Source organism: Scyliorhinus canicula, chromosome 13, assembly GCF_902713615.1.
Source record: "Scyliorhinus canicula chromosome 13, sScyCan1.1, whole genome shotgun sequence".
In the NCBI taxonomy this organism is placed as follows: domain Eukaryota; kingdom Metazoa; phylum Chordata; class Chondrichthyes; order Carcharhiniformes; family Scyliorhinidae; genus Scyliorhinus; species Scyliorhinus canicula.
In genome coordinates, this window is record NC_052158.1 from 146,026,585 (window position 1) to 146,042,887 (window position 16,303).

Consider the following 16,303-nt stretch of genomic DNA (forward strand, 5'->3'; position numbering starts at 1 on the left):
TGCCGCCTACACCGCTGAGGATCCGGGTTCGATCCCAGCCCTGGGTCACTGTATGTGCGGAGTTTGCACATTCTCCCTGTGTCTGCGTGGGTTTCACCCCCCACAACCCAAAGATGTGCAGGGTAGGTGGATTGGCCGCACTAAATTGCCCCAAAATTGGAAAAAAATAATTGGGTACTCTAAATTTATTTTTGTTTAAAACTTGCACATGTCTCAAGTTGGCTGAGCTGACACAAATGGATCTGACTTCAGATTTGTGCAGCAATGAACCAACAGTGTTTTAAAAAAAATAAATTTAGAGTACCCAATTAATTTGTTCCAATTAAGGGGCAATTTAGCATGACCAATCCACCTACCCTGCACATCTTTGGGTTGTGGGGGCGAAACCCACGCAAACACAGGGAGAATGTGCAAACTCCACACAGTCAGTGACCCAGAGCCGGGATCGAACCTGGGACCTTGGCGCCGTGAGGCAGCAGTGCTAACCACTGTGCCACCATGCTGCCCCTTTGGACCAACAGCAGCCTAATCCACCTATCAAAGCCCAAAAAGTGCAGAACAGGGTTAGGATCAGGCTCAGCTGTGGTGGTGCCTGTAGTTGAAGTATCTACTTGTACTCCCTTCAAAGTAAATGATAATGTTCAGTTGAGTAAGGCACTGTGGAATATATGTGAGCTGAGGAACTATACTCGAGCCCAAGGAATCCGTACCTTGAAGAAAGATAGGCCATTAACATGAAAATGAGAAATTTATTTTTGCTCTTCGTAACATGAAAGTACAAAAACGTCACACCTAAGTCACCATTGAACAAATATTTAGTCCAAACCCTGAGAAATGAATTGGTAACATTTTCAAAACCTTGTCAAAATTAAATGTATTTGGCAAAGTGGCAACCTATTTATTAAGTGTACAGTACAGACTTTATCTTCTTGTGAAATCCAGTGTCCCTGAGCATTTCCAAGGTCATTTAATGGAAAAACAAACATTAGTTATAATTATTCACTTTAGAGCTGCTAAAACTTGCAGCTTTTAGATTTTGCGGGAATAGCATTGTTTACAGCACATTGTTATTTCAGATTTACTTTGTCAAGTGGTCCGATAGATTGTGCAATTTTATTCCTGTTATTTATTGCATGTAGCTTTTGAAAGAAATGTGAAAAAGATGTGAGTAGTATGAGGGAATTCCTAATCATGAATCATTCCAGAATGATGGCATAGTGGTAATGTCATAGAATCAACAGTGCAGAAGGAGGCCGTTCAGCCCATTTAGTCTCCACCAGCCTTTGGAAAGAGCATCCCACCTAGGCTGCTCCCCACCCTATCTCCGTAACCCCAACTAACCTGCATATCTTTGGACACTAAGGGGCAATTTAGCATGGCCAATCCACCTAACCTGCACATCTTTGGACTGTGGGAGGAAACGGAAGCACCCGGAGGAAACCCATGCTGACACGGGGAGAAAGTACCAACTCCACACAGTCACCGGAGGCCGGAATTGAACCTGCGTGCCTGGAGCTGTGAGGCAGCAGTGTGCCCATTACTGAACTAGTAATCCAGAGGCCCGGGTTAATGTCTTTGTGTGATTGATTTAGATTCCAACTGTGATTCTGTTGTGCTCAGAGAGGGCGAGGGCGTGAAGAGTAAATAAATCAGCAGTGATTGCTTAGTAACGGGAGCCTTTAAGATTGAGATGCTTTTTAGTTTTGAATTTAGCTAATTTGATTGCAGTTGGAGATAGGTAGTGAGAGAAAGAGAAGGCTGTTCCCACAGCTCTGCTAGAGGCAGTTGGTTTTAATAATAATAATAATCATTTATTGTCACAAGTAGGCTTCAATTAAGTTACTTTGAAAAGCCCCTAGTCGCCACAATCCGGCACCTGTTTGGGGAGGCTGGTATGGGAATTGAACCGTGCTGCTGGCCTGCCTTGGTTTGCTTTAAAAGCCAGCTATGTAGCCCAGTGTGCTAAACCAGCCCCTTTTAGAAAGCTGGTTTTAGAAAGCTAAAGAGGAAACATCGCTCTCAGCCTTGCTAGAAGAAAAGTCAAGCTGTGGAGTAATGGTCAAAAAATCAGATACTGAAAATCTAAAGTCCTGCCAGTTAAGGAAACTAGAGAAATGAAAAGAAGTTTCCAAGATGTTTGGAGTTAAAGGAACAGAGGAAATTGGGAACGAGAACAAATTTAGTGAAATCACAGAGAGTTAAAAAGACAATGGATCATGAGAGGCTTGAAAGATATCTGCAGTAATGGTATGGTTTGAGAAATTACTGCAATTTGGGAGACAGTATTTGAAATAATTGGGGAAATTGGTGGCTGGGCGTCGAGTTTGTGTAAAAGACAAAGGAAACCTGAAGGAAGAGGTGTAAAACCTGAAAGCAAAACCTTAATGGAAGCAGTGGAGGGAAAGCATAATTTAAAAGCAGATTTGAAAGTGTCAGATTTGAAAGTGTCACCTTTGAAAGTGGAATTTGAAACCACTCATGTTGAAGCAAGAGTTGAGTGAGACAAGGTGACTCACAGTATAAGAATCATCTGGGAGGATGCTCACCTGAGTTCAGAGAGGAGTGTGTTTTACCACAGTTATCCTGTGTGCTTAAAAGGGACTTTGTGTGTTAATGAGACCATTGTAGCATAAAGTGCACTTTGTAATCCATGCTAATCTTAAAATCTGTGTGGAATTGTTAAAATAAGGGGGGAGTAAAGGAATATTGTGTCATAATCCAATTTTATCATGTTTAATAAAAACAAATTTTCGTTGACAAAATTAATTCGCAGACCTGTAATTCTGTTCCTCCAGGTTCTGTTTTTTAAAAAAAGTTACGGTCCTTTGAGTCAGGATGGCATTCTGCGAGCTTCCTGTCCAGTTATAACAGCAACAGCAAGAGTAGTAAGGGCGCGGAATGCCCTGCCTGCAGCAGTAGTGGACTCGCCAACATTAAGGGCATTTAAATGGTCATTGGATAAACATATGGATCATTAGGGAATAGTGTAGATGGGCTTTAGAGTGGTTTCACAGGTCGACGCAACATCGAGGGCCGAAGGGCCTGTACTGCGCTGTAATGTTCTGTGTTCAACTGGGATTGTTACAGCAAGAGGCGAAGATCTAGAATGCGGTTCCTGAAGAAGGGGGGAGGGGTGGTTGGGATGTGGTAGATAAATCCTTGAAGAGGAGAAGGTTTTCCAAGTTAAGAGGAAAGAGCAGGGGTGCAGCCTTAATTGGAAAGGTTTATCACTGGTCTACTGGGTTACGGAGATAGGGTAGATACATGGGCTTCAGTAGGCTGCTCTTTGTAAGGGCCGGTTGTTATGGGCCAGGGTTTAGAGAACCCCAAAGTGTATCATGGAGTTCACCTGACCCACAACTTTTAATAGATTGTGGTATGGGGAGCACACGGCCCACTCTACAGGTGTGGTACAACAGAAATGGAAAAGTATTTTTTAAAGCAAAACGTGTTTATTCTATGAACTCAAGTTAACCTTCTTTAAAACATACAGTGAACATCTTAGCAACCATTAATTCAAATACAACCCCCAAAGACTACAACACTAAGTAAACCTTTAAGCTTTCCTTTTTAACATCCATATGACCTAAAACACCGTTTACCAGAAGCACATCAGATTCAAGTCACTAGTGTTATTAGTTTTAAATCACCAGGATCAATTTACAGTCGTTAGAGTACAGAGAGAGATTCATACACCTTCTGGCTGTGACTTCAGCTATCCAGCTCTGAAACCGAAACTAAAACACACCCTGCAGCAAACAGCTTAAAACGAAAGTAAAAAGCTGACAGAAAGCCCAGCTCCACCCACACTCTGACATCACTGATACACACCCATTTCTTAAAGGTATATTTCTTAAACACCCATTTCTTAAAGGTACTCTCACTACGGATATTTATATACACACCCATTTATAAACACCCATTTCTTAAAGGTACTCTCATATGACACCAGTGCAGACTCGATGGGCCAAATGGTCTCCTGCACTGTAAATTCTATGATCAAAGAGCTGCCACTGTGCTGGATCATTCTATAAGACCAAGTGAATTAGGAAATAACAGTCGGGCGACACCAATACTGGGGGAACAGGTCAGGCCATTTACTTTCTGGAGTCCCTGGGAAATAATGAATGAAGGTAGGCATTGCTATATAAACAATGAAGTGGTGTTTAGCTACTGGTAAATTACTGCTGTGTGGCCATCTTAATCTTGCTGACAAATAGTGTGAGAAATAGTCGAGCCTTGAAGATAATGTTTTTTCCATTAGTGCAGAGAAGTAAATGGATTTTTTGAAGATTTCTTAAGTGCATAACTTTGATCGAAACCATGGGAATCCCATTTAAAACTCCATGACTGCAGATTTCCACTAATTACTATTTGTGTCTGATTTTATTGAACTTCAGATTAAACATGGAGGGTAGACAGGGTAAATAAATATTGAAATGATAAATCTAACTTTTTAGATTATTCCATTTATTTGATATTCTCAAAGGCGAGACAAAACCTGTGTATGGGTACATTATTAATCGGTTAATATTAATTAATGTTTCTTTGCATAATTAGCATTTCTGCCCTATCCTTGGCCAAAATAGTAACTTTATCTTGAGGCATTTATACTCATGAATATAAATTGTTCTTCTAAGTATCACACAGGAAAACAGTCAGTATATTTTACCAACTCTGCTGTGCTTTAACAGCACAGCAAAATAGCTACAATTTGCAAAACGTTCAATATTAGAAAGTTTTCCCAAGACTTTTACATTGTTGCATGTTTACCTGGGCAATTAGATTGCCATGCCAACTTTTTGTAAGAGAAATCCTGAGCTCTACAGAAATTAAACGTTAAAATTGAATTCTTAGATTGATATGAGATCAGTTGTATAAACTCTTATGAATGCAATAATAATCTTTATTAGTGTCATAAGTAGGTTTACATTAACACTGCAATGAAGTCACTGTGAAAATCCCCTAGTCGACACACTGTAGCGCCGTTCAGGTGCACTGAGGGAGAATTCAGAATGTCCAATTCACCGAACAAGCATGTTTTGCGGGATTTGTGATAGGAAACCAGAGCACCCAGAGGAAACCCATACTGACACGGGGAGAACGTACAGACTCCGCACAGACAGTGAACCAAGCTGGGAATCAAACCCGGGTCTCTGGTGCTGTGAGGCAACAGTGCTAACCATTGTGGTACTGTGCATGTATAGCATGCTCTTTCCTTTCTCAGTGTAAATATACTTGCAATAAAGCTTTACAAGCACACTGCGGGGTGGGATGCTGACACAGTGGTTAGCACTGCTGCCTCACAGCGCCAGGGGCCCAGGTTCGATTCTGTCCTCGGGTGACTGTCTGTGTGGAGTTTGTATTTTCTCCCCGTGTCTGCGTGGGTTTCCACCCACAGTTCAAAGATGTGCAGATTAGGTGGCTTGGCCGTGCTAAATTGCCCCTTAGAGTCCACAGCTATGCAGGTTAGGTGGGGATACATGGTTAGGGTGGGGAGCAGCCTAGGTGGGGTGCTCTTTCAGAGGGTCAGTGCAGATTGATGGGCTGAATGGGCTCCTTCTGCACTATAGGGATTCTACGATTCTCTGAATACCAGAACTAAGAGATTATTTACCAGGATGGACTGAACTGGACAGGGCTCATTTCTCTATAAATAAAAAGATTGAAGGGAGCTCCTTAAAATTTGATAGGATCGATATGGCAACGGTGTTTCCACCTTTGGGACCGATCAAATCTAAGTAGCAGATGGTCACCAATAAATCGATTCAGCAATACAAGCGAAACTATTTTACCCCAATAGTGGTAAGAATGCAGACTTCGGTGACAGAGGAAGTAGTTGAAGCAAGTGGCATTTATGCATTTAAGGGGCAGTTAGATAAAAATATGGGAGAGGAAGGAAGAGAAGAATATGTTGGGAAGGTGAGATGTGACAGTGTAAATGGTGTAATAAAGTCAACTCAATTTACTTATGGTCAGTATATTGAGTATATTGAGAGTGTCCCCTGCTCTGTTAAGCAAAGGGGACTTCCCAAGTATTAAAATGACTTGGAAATTTCTGTTCGCATTCATGTGTGGTAAAAGCACCGGAAGGGCCCAATATCCACTCCCCACCCTTCTATGACCAAGACTAGCTGAGTTGCACATGCAGGAAGATCCCAAACTTATTCTGTATTTGCTGAATGCTTCATTTGGCCTCCACAGGCCTGTTTTCGGGAGAAAATCTTTGCCTGGGGGTTCCTGCTCTCTCTCTCTCTCTCTCTCATCATTATCCAAGACACGCTTCTGGAACTGCATGAGTGAGAGCAGGATCAGGCTCGATTTTAATTTACAATGTGTATTATATTATCACAGCATGTGCAAGGTACTTAAATGACGCCATGTGACTTAACTTGATTGCTTTCTTCAATTATGGTGGACAAATGAAAAATAGTTTATATAATCAACAAATAAGGTTATGTTGAACTCGTATAAGAAACTGGAACGGTTGAGAGGAGGTATTCAAAATCATGAACGGTAGGGACAGAGTAGATCGGGAGAAACTGTTACCTAATGAAAAGCTCGGGCATAAGAGGGCACGCAGATTTAAAGTAATTGGCAAAAAAGCGATATGAGCAAAAAATGTTTACACAGCGAGTGGTTAAGGCCTGGAATGCACTGGCTGAGAGTGTGGTGGGGGCAGGTCCTATTGAAGCATTCAAAAGGAACTTAATTTGTTATCTGAACAGAAAGAATGTGTCGGGTTACAGGGAGCAGGTAAGAGTATGGCACTAAAGGAATTGCTCAGTCAGAGAGCTAGTGCAGACTCAGTAGGCTGAATGGCCTCCTTCCGCAGTGTAACAATTCTATGATGCTCCCCTTGTCAACTTCCCTGTAATACTCATCTCCGAGGCAAGTAATGGCCTCAACTCTAGAGCTACATCCCAGCAACAAATCAAATATAAAATGGAAAGGGGGTGACAATTGGCAAAAAAAATGATTTTTGAAAAGGTAGTACTGCTTAAAGTTTGATAACGTTTTGGAGGTCTTCAGTTTTGAGGAGATAAATGGTGTGCACGTGATAGAAATGTAGCTAAATGGAAGCCATCAAAAATAGCAACATGCCTTTACACAGCAAGAGGTTTTAAAGTTCATTGTTCTGAAATGCTTTTCTTGTCTTTAGCAAGCAAAAATAATCCACAAGGAGAACCAAACCTGCAGATTTGGGATCTTAAAACTGGACAATGTCTCAAATCATTCTTCCAAAAGAAAATGCAAGGCTGGTAAATATGATAGATTACGTGTCGATTATGTTATCACAGCAGAAATTGTTGTCAATGTGCACTTAAATGATATCATGGGACTTTGAACCTGATTGCTTTCCTCAATTATGATGTAGAAATGAAGGTTTATAACCTACTGTGTTGATTATATGTTGAACCTCTGTAAGGCATTCCAAATTCATGCTTTGGAAGACTATCTGTGTGGAGTTTCCACACTCTCATGTCTGCATGGGTTTCCTCCGGGTACTCTGGTTTCCTCCCACAGTCCAAAGGTGTGCAGGTTAGGTGGATTGGCCAAAGATGTGAAGGTGAAGTGGATTCGCCATGATCAATGTTATGAGGAAAGGCGAGGAATGGGCCAAGTGCTCTTCCAGAGTCAGTGCAGACTCAATGGGCCAAACGGCCTCCTTTTGCTCTGTATAGATTCCATGAATATTCATCTGAGATTACTTTAAGATGTGCATTTTGAGGAACAAAGGAATTGCTAGATGGAAAAGACCAACGCCCAAGATCTGTTTAGTTAGCCTTCTACAGGCCTGGTGGTTGCACGATTCCGTGATGGTTGAGTTGTGAACTAATCAAAGCATTCGGTTTCAATCACGTTCCTCTATAACAGACCCAGAAATGACACTGGAGAAATCTCTGGTTGTGCAGAGCTTTGGAAACCATAACGCCTGTTTCCCCCTAAACATGCTCAAATGGGGGCAGCACGGTGGCGCAGTGGATAGCACTGCAGCCTCACGGCGATGAGGTACCAGGTTCGATCCCTGCTCTGGGTCACTGTCCGTGTGGAGTTTGCACATTCACCCCATGTTTGCATGGGTTTCGCCCCCACAACCCAAAAGATGTGCAGGGTAAGTGGATTGGACATGCTAAATTGGCCCTTAATTGGAAAAATGAATTGAGGGACTATAAATCTTTTTTTTTTAAATGCCCAAATTACCATATGCCATTGCTCAGATAGCATATGTACTACATTTTAAAAAGTTTACATGTGTAATTACTTTTGTATTGGGAGGATGTTTTACATGACACTTTTTTGATTGTCGCCTTTTGCCTTCCCAAGAGCAATCCAGCACAAGTGCAGCAGAATATAACTTGGTTGTAGATCCTCACTTACTTACTTGGAACATCAGTATCAATGGCTGTCCTTCCATAAGCTACAGTGGAGCTGACTGCCTGATGTGGGAACTTCAAAGTAGTGAGGGTTAGGTAGACTGCCAAAATATACAGATTAGAGGACAATGAAATATCAACTGCAAAATCCAGATAGAAACTACATAGAGATTTCCAATTGACACACACTCTAAAACAACTTAGATAGTTTAAATTGATACCCATTCACATCTTAGAGCCTAACTAACTGTAGCAATGTTCTTACTTACCTGGGTCAAAATAGTTGCTCCTTCTGACCGATTTGAGCATCCATGTACTAAAGTAGGAAGCAAATTTTAAAAGATTTTAAAGAAATGGTGATTAGATAGCGGAGAATAATGACAGAAAAATGGAGAAATTATTTAACAGTTCTTCGTACATAGTACTAGCTGAGCAATTTTGAAAACATCATCTCTGCTGTTTTAGCAGTCTGTGTTAAAGGTGTTAATAGCTGCATTTTGTCTGGGTTTAGGTGCCCTTGTTGGTCAGACGATGAAACTATTTGCGCTCGAAATGTGAACAACGAAGTGCAGTTTTTTGAAGGCAATGAATTTGGTATGTGACCTTCTCCAGCTCACTAAGAAGCAGAATATTTTTGCAGAATATTAGTCAGTGAATATTATTGGTACCTTGTAGAAGCTCCAGGTTTAGGTCCCCACCAGGGCTTATTGGCAATGGAAGAAGCATCTATGACACAGTCCAATCATCCCGCGATCCTGTCACCACTTCCCACTATTCCCCAGAGGAAAACAAAGTGTGCGTGTGAAGATACTCTTAAAAGTAAATTGATAGAAAAAGTGAGGGGATGGGTACAAGAACCGGACGCAGATTGGGTACAAATGGAGGAGGCATCCTGTAAAGGAACAACCCTCGGACCCTGGCCACAGCAGCACTCCCATCCTCCTCAACAAGGTACACAACGAGCTCAGTGGTAGCGGCCACGCTGAGAACGTGGACCCAGTTGAGACAGCACTTCGGGATAACCAAAATGGCCCCCATCTGCAGCAATCACAGATTCCCCCCAGCTATGCTAGATACCACCTTCAAAAGATGGAGGCGGGATGGGGGCACACTGACGGTTGGGGACTTCCACGTAGGGCGCAGACTGGCGACACTGGACGAACTGACGAGGAAGTGCAAACTATCAACGGGACAGGAATTGAGACACCTCCAAATAAAGCACTTCCTCCGCAAAGAGACAGTAGGGTACCCTGGGGCCCCAGAAAGCATAGTACTAGAGGACCTGATAGGCACAAGCAGCAACAAGGGGGAGCTATGTCTGAAAATATATGGACAGCTACTGGACAGAGCCCGAACACCACTGGACGGGACCAGACAAAAATGGGAGGATGAACTGGAGACAGGTGGGATGGGGACTCTGGAGCGAAGCACTGAGCAACTGGCCAACCACACCCACATGTTTTGGGAAATGGGGAAACCACAAGGGAAAAGGAAGGGGAGGAGAAAGGGGGGTGGGAATATCATAGACCAATCCAGAGGGCAGCAAAATGTATGTACAGTTAATTAAATGAAGGACAAAACAAACCTCTCTGTAAAATAAAGCAAATTAGCGCGGGCAAGAAAAATGTAATGTATATAAGTAACAACTGTTTATAAATATGAGAAAAGCCAATAAAAAGATTTTCAAAAAAAAAAGTAAATTGATACGTCTTGAAGTTCTTTTCAGAACTGTTCATTGTTGAAGATCCATTCCCTTAATTAATTGTTGGCTTTTAGATTTATTAAGAAGCACAAGGAAAATTTGCGTACTGAGATTGGTGAGCAGATCAGATGACTGAAGCTCCCAAGAACATTCCCATGTTTTTAATATTCCGATACTGCTGGGCTGTCGGAATTATTTGTACTTGATTCCTATTTTGAGGATGTAGCGAAAGGACAGTGTCACTATTAAACACAGTGCAAGTCCTACCAATGTCTGCATTTTAAAATAGATGTTTTTTTCCAATGATGGTGTGGTCTCACTATAAAAGTGCTCATATATTTAGTCGTTTAATGGCCACCACCTAAAATAAGTGTTTTTTTTTTCAAAATATGCATTGTGAATTTTGTAAATATTCACCACTTAGCTCTCGACAAAAATGGCCCAAACATCCTTTACAAAAACTATATGAGCATCGTGCCCGCAATGTAGCGAAGTGTATCATCTGGTATAAACCATACGTAGCAGAAGATCGTTTAATTCAGTCCACAAAAGGGCGGCACAGTGATGCAGTGGTTCGCACTGTTGCCTACGGCGCTGAGGACCTAGATTCAATTTCGGCCCTGGGTCACTGTCCATGCGGAGTTGGCACATTTTCCCCGTGTCTGCATGGGTTTCACCTCCACAATCCAAAGATGTGCAGGTTAGGTGGATTGGCCACGCCAAATTGCCCCTTAATTGGAAAAATAAAATTATTGTGTACCCTTTTAAAACAAAAAAAATGTAGTCCACAATCTGCACCGAATTGATTGATCGCATTTGTTGGAACACCCTCTCTATACCTGAGTTAGAAGGAGGAAAGCAAGCCATCAGCCAGGATTCCCATTGCTGCTCGAGATCCTGTTGATATTCACTGGCTGTCTCAAAGAGGACCTCGGAGCCTGAGTACCTTCACAAGAAACAGCAAATTTTAAAGCAAGGCTGGAAGAAAATTAAGATTTTTTTTTTAATGGTCACTCAGAAATAATTTTTTTAATTCTAAAATTAAAATCAATTTGTGTAGATAAGAGATTTGGTGGAAGCTGATGAGAGACACATTAAAATTACACTTGTAAAAGACCTGATAATTCTCATTTGGATGGTGTACCCACAATTCTACGATTCCCATCATCCACTCTATTCCATTGCTTCTCTCCTACAAAGTCCCTGCGGAGAATTTGACACAATATGTATTATAAAGCTATTGGACAAAATTCACTTGAAATGAAATGAAAAAATGAAATTAAAACCGCTTATTATCACGAGTAGGCTTCAAATGAAGTTACTGTGAAAAGCCCCTAGTCGCCACATTCCGGCGCCTGTCCGGGGAGGCTGGTATGGGAATTGAACCGTGCTGCTGGCCTGCTTGGTCTGCTTTAAAAGCCAGCGATTTAGCCCAGTGTGCTAAACCAGCCCCTGTACATCTAGTGATTACTTCTAGTAATAGTTAGCTTTATATGATTTAGGAATTTAGTAAAACAATATTCGGTGGAGGATTTTAATTGATGTTGGTTTGCCCCGCCCAGGTAAAATAGCGAACAAACTCCATTTACAGAAGGTGTCAGATTTTGCACTGTCGCTAGGACCCCAACCCTGCAAGGTACATTTCCAGTTGTTTTCCGTGTCCGCTGTGTGTTTTGTCCTGGTATTTGTACTGATGATTGTTGGGTAAAGGTGTTTCTAAATAAAATAGCAATTAGAATTCTGATTGCCTTTAAGCTTGGCTGATTATTTTGATCAATTTAGCTGCCACATTCGTATTGATAAACTTGTTTATGTAGAAAATGAGGAAGGGAACTCTGGTCACCCCAGCTAAGATTACCCACCACACCTCCCAAAGCCTTCTCACCAGCCCAATCAGTCCCATCGCAGCATCTAACTTCTAAGTTAATGAGATCATAAGATAGCAGAGCAGAATTAGGCCACTTGGCCCATTGAGTCCGCTCCGCCATTCGATCATGGCTGATCTCATCCTGCCCTTAACCTCACCGTCCTGCCCATTTTCCATAACCTTTCAACCCATTACCAATTTAAAATCTGTCTAACTCCTTAAATGTACTCACTGTCCCAGCATCCACAGCATTCTAGGATAGTGAATTCCACAGATCCGCAATCTTTTTGGAGAAGTAATTTCTCAGTTGTAAATTTGCTACCTCTTATCCTAAGACTATGACCTCTTGATTATGACCTCTTGTTCTAGAATGCCCCACAAGAAGAAGCATCCGCTCCATGTCTACTTTTTCCATATCTCTGCTCATCTTGTATATCTTAACTTGACCTCCCCTCATTCTTCTAAACTTGAGACAGTATAGGCCAAAACTGTTCTATCTCTCTTCATACGACAAACCCTCATCTCTGGAATCAATCTAGTGAACCTCTTCTGAACTGCCTCCAATGCCACTACATCTTTCCTCAAATAAGGGGTCCAAAACTGTGCACAATACTCCAGGTGCAATCTCACCAATGCATTTTATAGTTGCAACAACACCTTCTTACCTTTCTACTTTATTCCTTTAGCTATAAGTACCAAAATATTTTTATTTATTTTTTTTCAAATATTATTCGCTTTTTTTGTTATCTGCTGTAGCTGCATGCTCGCTTTCTGTGACTCATGAACGAGAATCCCCAGATCCCTCTGCAACGGAGCACCGTGAAGTGTCTCCCCATTTAGATAAATTGCCGTCCCGTTTTTCCGACCAAAGCCCTAATGCCTCACGGCGCCGAGGTCCCAGGTTCGATCCCGGCTCTGGGTCACTGTCCGTGTGGAGTTTGCACATTCCTCCCATGTTTACGTGGGTTTCGCCCCCACAACCCAAAGATGTGCAGGCTAGGTGGATTGGCCACGCTAAATTGCCCCTTAATTGTAAAAAATTTATTGGGTACTCTCATAGAACATAGAACATAGAACATAGAACAGTACAGCACAGAACAGGCCCTTCGGCCCTCAATGTTGTGCCGAGCCATGATCACCCTACTCAAACCCACGTATCCACCCTATACCCGTAACCCAACAACCCCCCCTTAACCTTACTTTTATTAGGACACTACGGGCAATTTAGCATGGCCAATCCACCTAACCCGCACATCTTTGGACTGTGGGAGGAAACCGGAGAACCCGGAGGAAACCCACGCACACACGGGGAGGACGTGCAGACTCCACACAGACAGTGACCCAGCCGGGAATCGAACCTGGGACCCTGGAGCTGTGAAGCATTTATGCTAACCACCATGCTACCCTGCTGCTCTCAATTTATTAAAAAAAATTCCGACCAAAGGCATGACATGACCTCGCACGTCTCCATGTTAATCTCCATCTGTCATATTTTGGCCCACTTTCCTAACCTGTCTATATCCATTTGGAAGATTCTTATACCCTCATTGCAACTTACTGGCCCACCTATTTTTGTATTTTCTGCAAATTTGGCTATAGAACCTTCTATCCCTGTATCCATCCAAGTCATTTGTATAAATTGTAAATAGCTGGGGCCCAAGTACTGAATCCTGTGACACCCCACTAAAAAGACCCGTTTATTGCGACTCTCTGCCTTCTGTCTATCAGCCAGTCTTCTATCCAAGCTAATAAATTGCCCCTAATCCCATGTGATCTAAAAAAAATTAAAATTAAGGGGCAATTTAGCGTGGCCAATCCACCAACCCTGCACATCTTTTGGGTTGTGGGGGCGAGACCCACGCATACACGGGGAGAATGTACAAACTCAACACGGACAGTGACCCAGGGCCGGGATCGAACCCGGGTCCTCGGTGCCATGAGGACCTACTACTGCCACAATTTAATGTGAAGTAGCCTTTTGTCTTTACCATTCCCATATTATTGATATTTACAAACGTAATATTGACAGGACAGAAACAGACAATTTGGCCCAAGACATTCACTTTGTTGAGGTCCCCTCCATTCAACAGCGGAAAATCCCAATTTTGCCATAGATTATCATAGAATTTACAGTGCAGAAGGAGGCCATTCGGCCCATCGTGTCTGCACTGGGTCTTGGAAAGAGCACCCTACACAAGGTGAACACCTCCACCCTATCCCCATAACCCAGTAACCCCACCCAACAGTATGGGCAATTTTGGACACTAAGGGAAATTTATCATGGCCAATCCACCTAACCCGCACATCTTTGGACTGTGGGAGGAAACCGGAGCACCCGGAGGAAACCCACGCACACACGGGGAGGATGTGCAGATTCCGCACAGACAGTGACCCAAGCCGGAATCTAACCTGGGACCCTGGAGTTGTGAAGCAACTGTGCTATCCAAATGCTACCATGCTTCCCCTTATCATTTAATCTTGTAACGCCAAGGGCCAGCCTCATGGCTCTTCTCTGCACAACTGCCAGAACTATAAAGAATCCTTATGTCTCAACAAGCAAATCTTATTCATGTTGACCTGGAAAAAGGCTAGGGTTTTTAATCAATTAAAGAACTGAATTTGGAATAAAAGTTCTATAGGTGATGTTAAACATTATAAAGCAATGCTTTTTAAAAAAAAAGAAATATAAGTTAGTATTAGAACTATCCCTCATTCTGCTCTCTTTCACAAGCTGCCTCCCTTTTCTTTATCTGGGCTTGAATGTTGATAGAGATTTCCACAGCGTTTGTCAGACACATTTCAAATTGCCCATTTGGAGCTGTGCTTTCCACGGCATTATTTGCCCTTTCACGATTGACATACTTCAAAACATTCACCTAGCGTGACACATTTCACGTAAAGAACAGGAGGACGTTGTCTATTGAAGTTGGTGATATTCCGGGCAGACTTTAAACTTATGTCCACATGACAGAATTGCATTGACCGTAACATACTACAGACGAAAGCCAGAGTGGAACGGTGCTGATGTCTGTACGTGATGTGGTGATGTCTAAGCATCTGTACACGAAGTAAGGATGTTTCGAAATAGACTGGAAGTGTCAAAATTGGGTGGTGAAGTGGGGCGATCTGTACATGAGATAGCAAATGCCTGTGTCGATGATACTTTGAAATACCAATTCAAGATTGACCAGAACCAACTTTTTTCTTTATTGTAAAAGGTTGCCGTTTATGTGCCTGGATCTAAAGGTGCGCCATCATTTGTTCGATTGTATCAGTACCCAAACTTTGACGGTCCTGCCTCTGCCTTGGCAAATAAAAGTTTTTTCAAAGCTGACAAAGTGACTATGATTTGGAATAAGAAAGGTAAGGCATACTTGAATTGGGACTAACACTTTTAAGTTGCCATCCTTGCAATTCTGGGTTGGAATAAACACACATTACTTTAAGTTGAACAAGTATATAGCCCGACTGAGTGCTCAATGTCACAGCATACAAAGTAGAGGGAAAAACTCTGTACTGTCACTTGGCCCTTGAAGGAGCATGCACATAGAAAATAGCTGAATGCCAGGGTTTGCTTGATTGACTGGGATGATCCGTAGTAGTAATAATAATAATATTTATTAGTGTAACAAGTAGGCTTACATTAACACTGCAATGAAGTTACTGTGAAAAGCCCCTATAACTTTCAGAAGAGAGTAAGCACAGATTTTGGAAAGAATTGATAAAGTGTGCTTCACTTTAACATCCCCCAAGGCTTATTCTGAATATTCCAGCCTTTGTTGCACTTCTTTGGACTGCTTTGTGGCATGCATCATACAATGAAAGAGAGGGTGGGGAAACGAGCTGTTTGTAGGTTGAGGCAGCCAGTAGTAGATGTGTAGATTTGTCTTGCCCTCTGATATGACCTCCTTCATTTTTAAACACCGCCCCTCTCAGGCTGTCCTGCTGCGATTTCTATCTGTGGATATGAATCCACTTCTCCTTCCTCTGCTGCCCATCTATTGACCTTTTTGTGGCCTCAAACCTGAATGAAATGAAATGAAAATCGCTTATTGTCACAAGTAGGCTTCAAATGAAGTTACTGTGAAAAGCCCCTAGTTGCAACATTCCGGCGCCTGTTCGCGGAGGCTGGTAAAGAATTGAACCCCCACTGCTGGCCTGCCTTGGTCTGCTTTAAAAGCCAGCTATTTAGCCCTGTGCTAAATCAGCCCCTTTTAAAGACTTAAGATTGAATCATTTTATTTCATTTTTGCCTGTGTTCATTGATTATTGAAAAGTTACAGTTTTATGTAGTTACTTGTCTGGAGTTTTTGGTTCGGAGAAAGCAACCACTAAAACCCAATGATGGAATAGTGG

The 16,303-nt window shown here is 42.2% G+C and overlaps 1 protein-coding gene across 1 annotated transcript in view; it reads left to right on the forward strand.

The window, feature by feature from the left end:
- The window catches only part of eif2a (eukaryotic translation initiation factor 2A), a 55,169-nt gene that overhangs the window by 15,535 nt on the left and 23,331 nt on the right, over nt 1–16,303 (forward strand). Inside the window, exons 5-8 of the mRNA XM_038816066.1 lie at nt 7,163–7,262; nt 8,890–8,972; nt 11,643–11,716; nt 15,166–15,310. Of these exons, the coding sequence (XP_038671994.1) occupies nt 7,163–7,262; nt 8,890–8,972; nt 11,643–11,716; nt 15,166–15,310 (402 nt within the window). The remainder of the gene's footprint in view (nt 1–7,162; nt 7,263–8,889; nt 8,973–11,642; nt 11,717–15,165; nt 15,311–16,303) is intronic.